This window comes from Vicia villosa, unplaced genomic scaffold (assembly GCF_029867415.1).
Source record: "Vicia villosa cultivar HV-30 ecotype Madison, WI unplaced genomic scaffold, Vvil1.0 ctg.000622F_1_1, whole genome shotgun sequence".
NCBI classification, from domain to species: Eukaryota; Viridiplantae; Streptophyta; class Magnoliopsida; order Fabales; family Fabaceae; genus Vicia; species Vicia villosa.
Window position 1 is genome coordinate 20,917 of NW_026705280.1, and position 11,900 is coordinate 32,816.

Below are 11,900 nucleotides of genomic sequence, written 5' to 3' on the forward strand. Positions count from 1 at the left end.
GTAAAGAATCTCAGCTACTAATTTCATATCAAACAGTTTCAGAAAACATAAGTTCAAAATGAGAGAATCAAAATGTGAACCAAAATCATAAATGAAATCTTATTATAAATTGTACGATACATAATACAAAAATGACACTTCTTAAGTAAAAACAACAGAAACAGAAACATAAGCTAGTGTATCATAAGTCAAAAAGCCTTCCTATGAGACTCGTATGGCATGAAACCAGATGCTTCCGTTTGCCCTAAGACAGACCTAAGACCGCATAATCTTTTATTGCTTTCTAAGCTCAAAACATGAAATTACTAAGCAGAACCACAGCTAACAATGCTGCAAATTCCAATCCATGAATAACATTAAAATTTTGAAATAAATACTAAAAAAATAGTTATAGAAATAGTTTCGCTTCAGATTACGTGACAGTAATTTGAAGCGAACCAAAATTGACTCATGCTTTGCCGTTGGCAGCTGATGCTCCAGCTGGGTTGAGCTCATCCCAGGATTCAATCCAGGTAACCATAGCATCAGCCAACTTGTCAAAGTAAGGATCGATCTTGCTAAGTTTGTCCTTGACTTCTTTGGCGAGCTCGAGGTAACACTTCTGAACAGTGGTAGCTTCTTTTGGAAGAACAACGTTCTGGAAGAATGGAATGATGTCTTCTTGCCAGAAGATACCTTTGTATTCCTTCCTCAGGTTAACAAATGGGTTACTGGCCTTGCTGTGGTAGATGTAGGGAAGACCAGTCTTGACTCCCAATCCCAAGTGATCACAGATAACCTACACAATCATCATTGAAATATCTCAATTAAGCACTTATTCGATCAGCACTTAGTTAAGTGTTTATCAAAACAGGTTTAAATATAACCCTAAATATTTTCCAATAGATTTAAGGGAGAGAAAGAGCCAACTGACCTTGATACACCAGCCAGCCCACATGTCGTCGTAGCGTCCAATAGGCTGACCATCACCCATGAGACCGAAGTACATTGCTGGTCCAATGAGCTCACGGTCGAAAGCCAAGTTCATTCCGCACATGGGGAACAAAGTTCCCTTAGGAATGGTCAGAATAGCATCTACATACCTTCAAAACAACAATCACAAGTACTTAGAATCTATGAAGCGCAGACACCAGAAACACTACACCAACACTAACACATCAACACCGGTAATAGTTTGAAAAAATAATAAATCAAATGTGGGCTACAGAGCTCAGAATCAATATTCTATAGTCAGAATCAAAATTATCGAATTACTATTTAAATGTTGATGAATACAAGTGGTAGTAAAAGTACCTAGTGTTCCTCTCGAGAGGCTTCACAAGCTGAGTAGGAGCATCATAGTCAGGGATGTTGAGCCAAAGACCGTGAGAAACAGCAGTTGGCACACCTTCACGGAGACTGAAGGGGTAGCCACGGACGAAATCTGCACCTTCTCTGTAAGGCTCATAAAGGGTGTTGAAGAAGAAAGGGGTTGATGGGCAGAGAAGGTTCTTGATATGCTGCTCAAGTGCATTGATCTGCTTCCCTGTTGGATCATTGGCAACCTAAACCACACCAACAACAAAATATATAATAACAATAAAACCATTATGAATCCTAACATTTCAAATCAATAGCAAATGATTCAATCTATTTCACATTATTATGTACTAGATACAAACTCCAAAAAAGATTTGGGTTGTGCTCAGTTGCAACCCGCACACCAGTGAATGTGACTGAGTGCAGTCAATCACATCCGATCATATTAGATCAAACAATCTATATTTTAACTCGGTATTCTAGATTTAAAAAAAATCAAAATATGCATTGAGATATGGACATGATTAGCCGATTATGCATCATCAGCTAATCATATCCATATTAGATCAAACCATCCATATTAGATCAAACCGTCCATATTTCAATCTTAATATTTTAAATTAAAAAATTCAAAATGTACATTGAGATATGGACATGATTAGCTGATAATGTGTCATCAGTTAATCATATCCATATTAGATCAAACCGTCCATATTTCAATCTCAATATTTTAGATTTAAAAAATAAAAATGTGCATGGAGACATAATCAGCTGATCCATATTTTAGATTTAAAAAATCAAAATATGCATTGAGATATGCAAATGATTAGCTAGTCACACACAATCCAAATTCCTAAATCTAATAAAAATTCCAAATTTTAAAATTCAACATTAATTAGTAAAATGTTTCAATCTACATTAGAAAATCAAAACAAGGTCAAAAACCATATCAAAACATGAAAACAATGAAGTATCTACTTGAAAGCTTTCAAATTGGTATGATTTTTCAAAGCAATTTTGATCAAACTCAAGGTCATCCAAACTTACACTTAAAACCTATATATCACATAATTCATAATTGATATGAAACATGTGTCTATCAATGTCACTTAACGCGTCAACATGTCAGTATCAGCATCGTGACAAGTATCTATATTATATAAAACACGACACTAACACATCAACATAAATAATAATCACAAGTGTCCGTATTTCAGAAGTATCAGTGCTACAGAGTCTATATCTACATATCAATATCATGTTGAGTGTCAATGTAGTATCAAATGAAGATCCAATTCATGAAACAACAATAAAACAAAGATCTAAAAAATCATAACAAGATCCAAAATTTTCAAAATTCAAAAAACCAGATCAAGATCTAAAAAATCCAAAATTTCAAAACTACAAAATTCAAAATTACTTACAAAGCAATCATCATCAATGGTGTAGATATACTTCTTCTTGGAAACCATGTACCCAAAGCACCGACACGCAGAATCCTTGAACGAGATACAATTGGCCTTGGGACCGAGAATCCTGTTAATGTCATTCCGGTTATAGAGCTCATAATCAAACCCTTCCGGCACCTTAATCGTCTTGGAAGGATCACCATCCTGCACGATGATGAGATGATACGGCTCGAAGAACGGCCTCCACATCTCCAAGAAATCGAGGTTACGGATAGTCGGAATCACAATGTCGAGTTCATCTTTCAGCAACGGTGTCGGTGAAGCCATGACAGCAGTGGTGAATTCTAGAGAGAGAAAATTCTAGAGAGAGAGAGTGAGATTTGAAAGATGAATGTGAGAAGGATGGGATGGGACATGAAGGAGACTATGTAGGGGAAAATGTGGCACGTGTGAAAGCGATGAAAGCGGCACGAGTGAAGGGGTTTGTGTGAAGACACGTGTAGGAATTGTAAAGGTTAAGGGAGACTGGTTCAAACTTTCCAAATTTTGCTGGGATTTGTTTGGTTGCCCTACAAATCTTGGAATCACTTTTTCAATACTTATTACTAAATGGACCATTCCACTATTCATATACCAATACTACAACTAGGTTGTTAAAAAAAATCTAATTAAATTGAACCGAATCGAAGTTAAAATTTGATTAGTGAATCAAATTATATTGCACAAATAATTCTAGAACAGAATCGAAATTGTAATCAAATTGAACTGAAACTAAAATTAAAAAATAAGTTTTAATTTTTAAAAAAATAAAAAATAGTGTAACGGTTCGATTCTTTAATAAATGGTTCAATTTGAGAAAATTAACTTCTAACAATTTAGTACTGTTTAAATTTTTGAAATAGTATATCAAACCAATAGTTATGGTTCGATTCAGTTTTATATAAATTGAAACGGTTCGGTTTAATTCGAATAAATTTTTATTATAATTTAGGTTGAGTAAATTTAAAAATTTAAAAAAAAATCACCCTACCTATAACACTCTTTTAGCTATTAGCTTATTCCTTATATATTTTCTTAAAAATTATTTCAATTTAATTTCATAAATAATATCATGTTTAAATTACATTATTTATAATAATTTTAATGATAAATTAATATTATTTGCAGTTTTTTATTATTATAGTTAATAGAATCAAAGTTAATGAATAAAAATATATTAATAGAAAAAATAATTATGATATTGTATTAATAAAGTGACAATTATTTTTAGACAGCTAAAAAGTATAAAATAAAAAAATATTTTTTAGAAAAATTTAATTCAAAGTTTGAATCAAAATATAAAAGTTTATGTATTAATTTAATTTTAAAATAAATACATTTATTTTTGTTGACTCAATTGTCTTTATATTTATGAATTATGACCAAAATGGGTTTATATGGCAATATGCTTTACTTATGTTTACAGCTTTTTTTAAAATACTAATATTGTATTAATATTATAAAGTGACAATTATTTTTAGACATAAGAAAAATAAAAAAGATATTTTCTTGAATAATTTAATTCAAAGTATGAATCAAAATATTAAAGTTGATGCATTAATTTAACTTTAGAATACATTTTTGTTGATCAATTGTCTTTATATTTATGAATAAAATAGGTTTATAGGGCAATATGCTTTACTCATGTTTACAGCTATTTTATTTACTTACTTATAATCATTTTTAATTATAACTTTTAAGTTTTTAATTTTATTATGTATAATTTCAATTAAAAAATTATTTTCAAACATATATATATATATATTCATTAATTTATTTAATACAAAGTTTGAATCAAAATATAAAAGTTGATGTATTAATTTAATTTAAAAATAAATACATTTAATTTTGTTGACTAGTTTGTCTTTATATTTATGATCAAAATGGATTTGTATGGCAATATGCTTTACTCATGTTTATAGTTTTTTTTTTGTTATTAACTTATAATATCTTTTAATAATCACATTTAAGTTTTTAAATTTTTTGAAGTTTTTTATATGTATAGTTTTAATTCTAAAAGTATTTTCAAAAATATTAAAAAATAAAAAGAAATATTTCCATAGATCCTTTAATTCAAAGTTTGAATCAAAATCTAAAAGTTTATGTATTTAGTTTAAATTTTAAAATTAATACATTTATTTTTGTTGACTCAATTGTCTTTATATTTATGATCAAAATGGGTTTGTATGGCAGGAAATATGCTTTTCTCATGTTTATAGCTTCTTTTTTTTTTACAAACTTATAACATCTTTTAATAATAATATTTAAGTTTTTTATTTTTTAAATTTTTTTCATGTATTTATTTAATAAAAAAAGATTATAGATAAATTATTTCTTTACTTTCATATTTATTTAAATAGTTAAACTATTTAATTTAGGAAAAAATAAAAATTTAATTTTCTATTTTATCAGTTATTCTCTATAAGTTTTTTAATATTAATATATCTTTCATATTATTAAATTTTTCTAAATTTATACGGTAACTTATAATTAATTTATTTTATATATGGTTAATGGAGTTTTTAAAGTGATAGGCCATATATAATTAAAATTTTAGAAAACCACATTAAAATTTGTTAAGTAAATCACATACATTATTATATAAAACCAACATATTAATGCTACATTCATTATTATTTTAAGGGAAAAACTAACATGTGTCCTAAGGACACAAAATAATGAAGTATTTATAGAAATATTTTATTGAAACGCGTGCATTTAATGTATCGAAATTTTAAATATGATTTTATTACATTTAATTACATTTAACTTTTACTAGTTATAGTGCCCTTAGGGCACATGTTAGCATGACCCTTATTTTAATTCAAAATGTTACATTAACTTGTGATAGTATCTGGATCATCTATTTTTTTCTTTTCTTTTTAAATATTTAATTAAATATGTATTGACTATTAATCTAAAAACAAATATTAACATTTGCTTAATAATAATGAAACAGTTAAACAAATATAAACAAAATTGCTTAACAAATAATGAAACATTAACATTTGCTTAACAATTATGTATTGACTATCAAACTATTAAACAAATATTAATATATGTACTGAATATTTTACTCTTTTCAGTAAAAGAAAAAAACTAAATTACAGTTTGGTCCCCTTAAATTATAGAGAAAATAAGGAATTAAAAATGTAATTAATCCTAAAAAAAGTATTAATTACATTTGTTTAATGAAATTTTCAGCTTAAAATTTATGGTATGAGTTTAAAAAAGAAACACTTTATTGGCTTAAATTATGATTTATTTTACAAAAAAAAAAAGTTAAATTAGTAAATCATTTTAGAATATATATCAAATAAATATTAACATTTTTCTTTTTAAACTTATATGGTGTATACTGTTAAAAACTACTTTAATTTTGCATAAATTTGTAAAGTAATTTATAATTTTTTTCATGTATAAAATTATTTACTTTTTAAAGTAATATGGTGTATACCGATAAAACTACTTTAATTTTGTATAAGTTTGTAAATTAATTTAGAATTTTTTTCTTGTATACAATTATTTAATTTTTAAAAGTTATAAGGTGTATATTGTTAAAACTAATTTAATTTTGTATAAGTTTGTAAAGTAATTAATAATTTTTTCATATGTAAAATTATTTACTTTTTAAAGTAATATGATGTATACTGTTAAAACTACTTTAATTTTCTATAAGTTTGTAAAATAATTTAAATTTTTTTCTTGCCTAAAAATATTTACTTTTTAAAAGTAATAAGGTGTATATTGTTAATTACTTTAATTTTGTATAAGTTTGTAAAGTAATTAATAATTTTTTCATATGTGGAATTATTTACCTTTTAAAGTAATATAGTGTATATTATTAAAAATAATTTAAGTGTTAAAATATAATATATATAATTTTGTTTGGTCTGCTATGCATGAAGAAGAAAGTATTCAACTAATTAATTTTGATAAGAAATCATTAACTCGCTATCAAAGTTTAAAAAAAAAGAAAGAAAGAAATCACTAACTATTATTACTAATGTAAATACACCATATTAAAAAAAAATAAAGTAAGGTTACTTTAATTATTTTTTAACACTAAAAGCTAATCTTTTCATTTTTAGTTTTAGGATATTTTAGAAAAACAATTGTATCAAATTATGTGTAGTTTTACTGTATCACATTATTATTAATGTTATTTTTTTATTATATTTTTTAGAAATATTTTTTGTTTTAATTTTTTTAATTTATTTTCTTCATATTTTAAAAATATATATTAAATTAAAGAAAAGAGAAAAGATGAGATATAAAATCTAACCGGTTATATATCTGAGAGAAACTAGTTGAACATGCCAATATTTCTTCAAAAAACTTTTTAAAAAATACAAATGGAAAGCGAATTCCGCCAAGCGTAGTAGTAAAAAAAAAGGGCATCTATTAATATATTTGCACGTGCATTTTTCTCTTTGAAAATGTGAGATATCTTGAACTTAAAGGATAAATGACAATTTTATAAGAAAATTCTTACATCAATGATTACATTTTTATGACGTGTGGAAATGTGAAAAAAAATAACTATTTATTAGTGTTTCATAGTAGAACCACAATAGATCGGTAAATGGAAAAGTTGAGCTTGTTGCGGTGATCTTGAGCTTCTAATACTGTGGAGAGGGGTTGACCTGCAAGACTAGTATTCTAATGCTCTCAAGTAAGGGAGTGAAAAGTGACATATATGAGTGGGAATGGATTTGAATGCTTGAGAAATAATGTGCTTTCCCTCTTAAATAGGAGAAATTGATTGTTGATAATTGAAAGCGTGGAGTAGGGCGTGGACGGTCAACTCTCATATGGATTTGGATGGTCGGTAAAGCTCCCGTGAGCGGAATAACCTATCTCCATGGAGGAAAAGGTGTACTCATTTGACGCGCTTGACTATTTTTCACTATATCATTGAGCCTTTGTCTTTGGTGTTGCAACGGCCCAGAACAACTAACCCTCAAGCCCTGTCTTTCATTTACAAAACAAGGTTTTTCTATACGTGTTCCAACCAAGTCACTAGATCTAGGAAAGTGAAAGTCTTTGATATGACAACACTGTCGTCGGGAACAAGCGCATTTAACGCTTTTCTCGATATATGTAACGTTTTAATAGAAAGTGAAAGTCTTTGCTAGTTGGTTAAGATGTTTCCTCTTTTTAGAGCATTTGAGTACTTCATATTATAATCGATTATATTGTGACTCTAATTGATTATAACTTAGTAAAATAGAAAAAATATTGTTGGATCAAAAGCATAATTTATTATTGAGTGGTCTCACCCCCATAATCAATTAAATATGATCTATAGTTGATTATAGGTCATTTTTTGTCGTATAAGAAGGTTGTGAAAATAGATGAAATTTCGAGAAGAAAAAATTTGATTGTGTGTATTTTCTTATTAATTTGATACCTACTAACACATAATATTACACATGATCATTTAAGACTGATAAATACATATAGTGATAACTATTTCTTGACACTATTTCTTGATGATGTTCTTAAGCATATGATTCTTTTAGGCCAACCATCATAAAATTTTCGCTTTTTATTTACTTCAACCATTTTTTTTTCACTTGATGATGTTTATGATATTTTTCCTTTATTCCATTTGTCATCATCAAAATTTGTTATACATGTTTAGTACATAGAGTCACAATACTATCACTATTAGAAAAACTACTTTTTATGACAACTATTTTACCTCACATATCGTAAAACTGAGGTATATATCTTGGAGACGCCGTATTATTTTTTCTTAAAAAAATATACACTATATTCCGTCAATTTTTCTCGAAAATTGAGGGATAAACTAATTTAGTGTACATGCTTCAAATACCAGCAACTTCAGATAATGTTTTTAATTCATTAAAATGGTGTCTTATTGAATATTTTATTTTAAATCTAAAAATAAGCAACTTTTCACCTCGGTTTTGTTTCCCAACCGAGGTGAAATTGTTTCCCTGATATAAAATTTTAGCTTGAAGAGAGCCAACAAGAGAGTCGTAAACAACGAGGGCCATAAACTAGGGGTGGCAAAATGGGCCGCCCGCCCCGCCCGCCGCCCGCCAAAAAACGGGCAGGGCAGGCATGCCCGCCAAGTGAAATGGGCATGCAAATTATGTCCGCCCCGCCAAGATGGCGGGTTGGCGGGCGGCGGACGGCGGGCTTGCCCGCCTATTTTTATTTATTTATTATTTATATTTTTAAGATTAATAGGTTTTTTTACCTTTTAATTAATTTTTTCACTTATTTTTTAAAACAATTTTTTTTAAAAGCAACTTTTTACTTCAAAAAATATTACATATATTTACAAATAAATATATAAAATAAACCATCAAGAATTGGAATTGTTAGAATTAACTAAAAAAGATGAAATTTTGGAGGAGGGGCGGGCTTTGGCGGGCGGCGGGCATTGGCGGGGCGGACTATGGCGGGTGACGGGTTTGGCGGGGCGGGCTTTGGCGAGCGGCGGGCCTAAAATCTCAACCCAACCCGCCATTTTTTAACGGGTGCGTGGGCCAGCCCGGCGGGCCACGGCCCGTTTTGCCACCCCTACCATAAACATATATCATTTTCAATACGAAGATGATATGTGTTAAGGACTCTCGTTTCTTCATCAGTGATCCAAAACATTTTCTTTCATTTCTTCTTCAAAGATCTGGTACGTCAAACATCAATACTAATCTTATTGTTGTTGTTGGTGAGACCCTAAATCCTAGAGGTTTATTGATGATATTTATGTAGTTTTGTTGAGAGATTTTTTTTGAGTTTTTTTAATATAAGTTGTTGTTTTTGAGTCGTTGATTTTATTGTTGTTGTTTAGATTTTCTACTACACAAAGTTATGAAAATTTATATGTTGTAGTTTAGATGTTTTAGTTTAGTTGTTGTTATTGAGTTTGAGTATTGATATTGATATTTAGATTATGCTTTTAATGCATATTTCGTCTTGTTCCTTTGAGTTGGGTTTATAATATCTAATATCGATTGTTTTGTTTCAGTAACCCCTCTTTGAACATATAACCTATTAAATTGATTTTGGAAATAATCATATGAAAAATTATGTTGTATTTGAAATATATTTTACACTGTTTAATATTTTCTAGCATCCTACAACTCATCATTTATCTCATTTATCTTAAATTGATTTCTATTATGAGAACCAAATATGATTGCTCCGGTCTTTTGGAATTTAATGGATATATCTCTACGAAAGCAGAGTTAGCCTTAGACATAAGTCGCATATTGAAAGACTATGACTGATATCAGAGCTAAAAAGACCAGACAATTAAATTGAGGTTATGAAAGTGTCTTTGTTTTAATTGATGAAACTCTTTTAAAAATAGTTTTTCTTAAAAGATCTTGAATGAATGAATTACGCTACAAAAGGAGATATGATCAATCTTATCTATTTCGTTTATGCAAAACATGAATTCTCATAATGAATTGATAAACAAGAGTTTTACATGAGTAAAACAAATTGTCTCAAAACTCAGTTTACAAAATCTTGTTTTACAATATGATTTGTATGCACCTAACGATCTCTTTACGAAAGTAGAAACAACTTCAAATATCAACTAATGGACCGAAAGTTGAAGGTTTATATCCGAACTTAAAAACCATACAAATAGGCCGACACATCAAAATGGTTTAGTCCTATTTGAGAAAGCACACACAAATGCAAATAGCTACTCTTAACGGATCATGTCCTTGAACCAGGCCATAAAAATAGGGGAGTTGATTGATTGAGGATACAACTGTATGCTTTGAAAGAAGATGAAGCCTATCATTTTCGATAATTTTTTGAAAACTAAATTTTTCTAAAAATAAAGTTAAGAACACTGCTTTATTTGATATGTCTAGAGGGTAGAAATCATAATCTTAGGTAAATCAATCAAAATTATTTCAAAGCAACTTGATCATCATTTTAGCTAATTAGTAAGATAGACAAATTCAATATTCCAAATGATACTTAACATAACGATATTTTCTTCCTATTATAATAACACTTTACACTTACGGCCTATCATCTTCCATTCATATCTATTCGAACTCAGCGAAGATATGATTGTGAAATCTCAAACGTCGATAGTGGAATAATTGATAGGAGATTGACATAGATAATTATATAACATTTCTAATAAAATTTAAAAATTATTTTTATCAATATAAATTTCATCCTTTGACACAAGCTAGTAAGATTTCTATTTTAATTATTTTTATTTTTTTGACAAGTAGACATATACCAAAGAAAAAAATGGCCATAGAGCAGAAGAGCCTTTACATAGCTAAAAAGTGTCATTCTCCAATATAGTACTCCTTAAATCTTTGCATGATTGCTTGGTCAAAGTTGAAAAATAATTTCTCTCAATCTCCCTTAAATTAGTGGGCTTTCCTTTTTTGGTCGTTGAAGACTATTCTTATTTCTTATTTCTAAACTTCTTTTTCTTGTTCTGTCATGATTAGAAAAGTAATTTAAGTCAAGCCAAAAGAGTACAGTATTCAAATTCAAATCAAATAACAATGATCACAGCTCTATAGGAGTACTAATAATTGACACAATGTGTTTCTTATTTAAAAAAAATAAAATATGCACAAGTATTATTTAACGCAAGCTAGGACAAAAACAATCCTTTTTTTTTTGGTCCATGCAATGCATAAATTTGTCTAATAAAAAATTATAAGGGTCTAGATTTGATGATACTATTATTATAACATTTTTGAAAAATTAATACTCGTATGATAGGTTTGAAAAATTAATATTACAACAAATTAAATTTAGAGAACCCAAAAGTTTTTGGTTGACATTAGGGGTGGGAATAGGCCAGGCCGGCCTACAGGGGCCTACGGCCCAGCCTACATAGGCCTAGGCCAGGCCAGGCCTATTTAATAAATAGGTCAGGCTTAGGCTTTTTTAAAAGCCTATTTCATTAAATAGGCCAGGCTTAGGCTACTAAAAAAGCCTATGAAGCCTTATAGGCCGGCCTATATTTTCATATATATTAAAGATATGTTAAATAAGTTGGTCCATGTATGCATATATTAAAAGAAAAAAAAGCTAAATAGACTACCCTATATATATATATATATATATATATATATATATATATATATATATATATATATATATATATATATATATATATAT

At 28.5% G+C, this 11,900-nt stretch overlaps 1 protein-coding gene across 1 annotated transcript; it reads right to left on the minus strand.

Annotated features, from left to right (window-relative positions):
• Nucleotides 1-75: 75 nt before the first annotated feature.
• LOC131629908 (UDP-arabinopyranose mutase 2) lies at nt 76-3,115 on the minus strand. Its single transcript, XM_058900710.1, has 4 exons — nt 2,724-3,115; nt 1,294-1,544; nt 914-1,082; nt 76-778 (listed from the first exon to the last, which is right to left on the minus strand). Exons 1-4 carry the CDS (start codon nt 3,033-3,035, stop codon nt 449-451), a joined length of 1,062 nt encoding a protein of 353 aa, XP_058756693.1. The 5' UTR covers nt 3,036-3,115; the 3' UTR covers nt 76-448.
• Between the last annotated feature and the right edge of the window lie 8,785 nt (nt 3,116-11,900).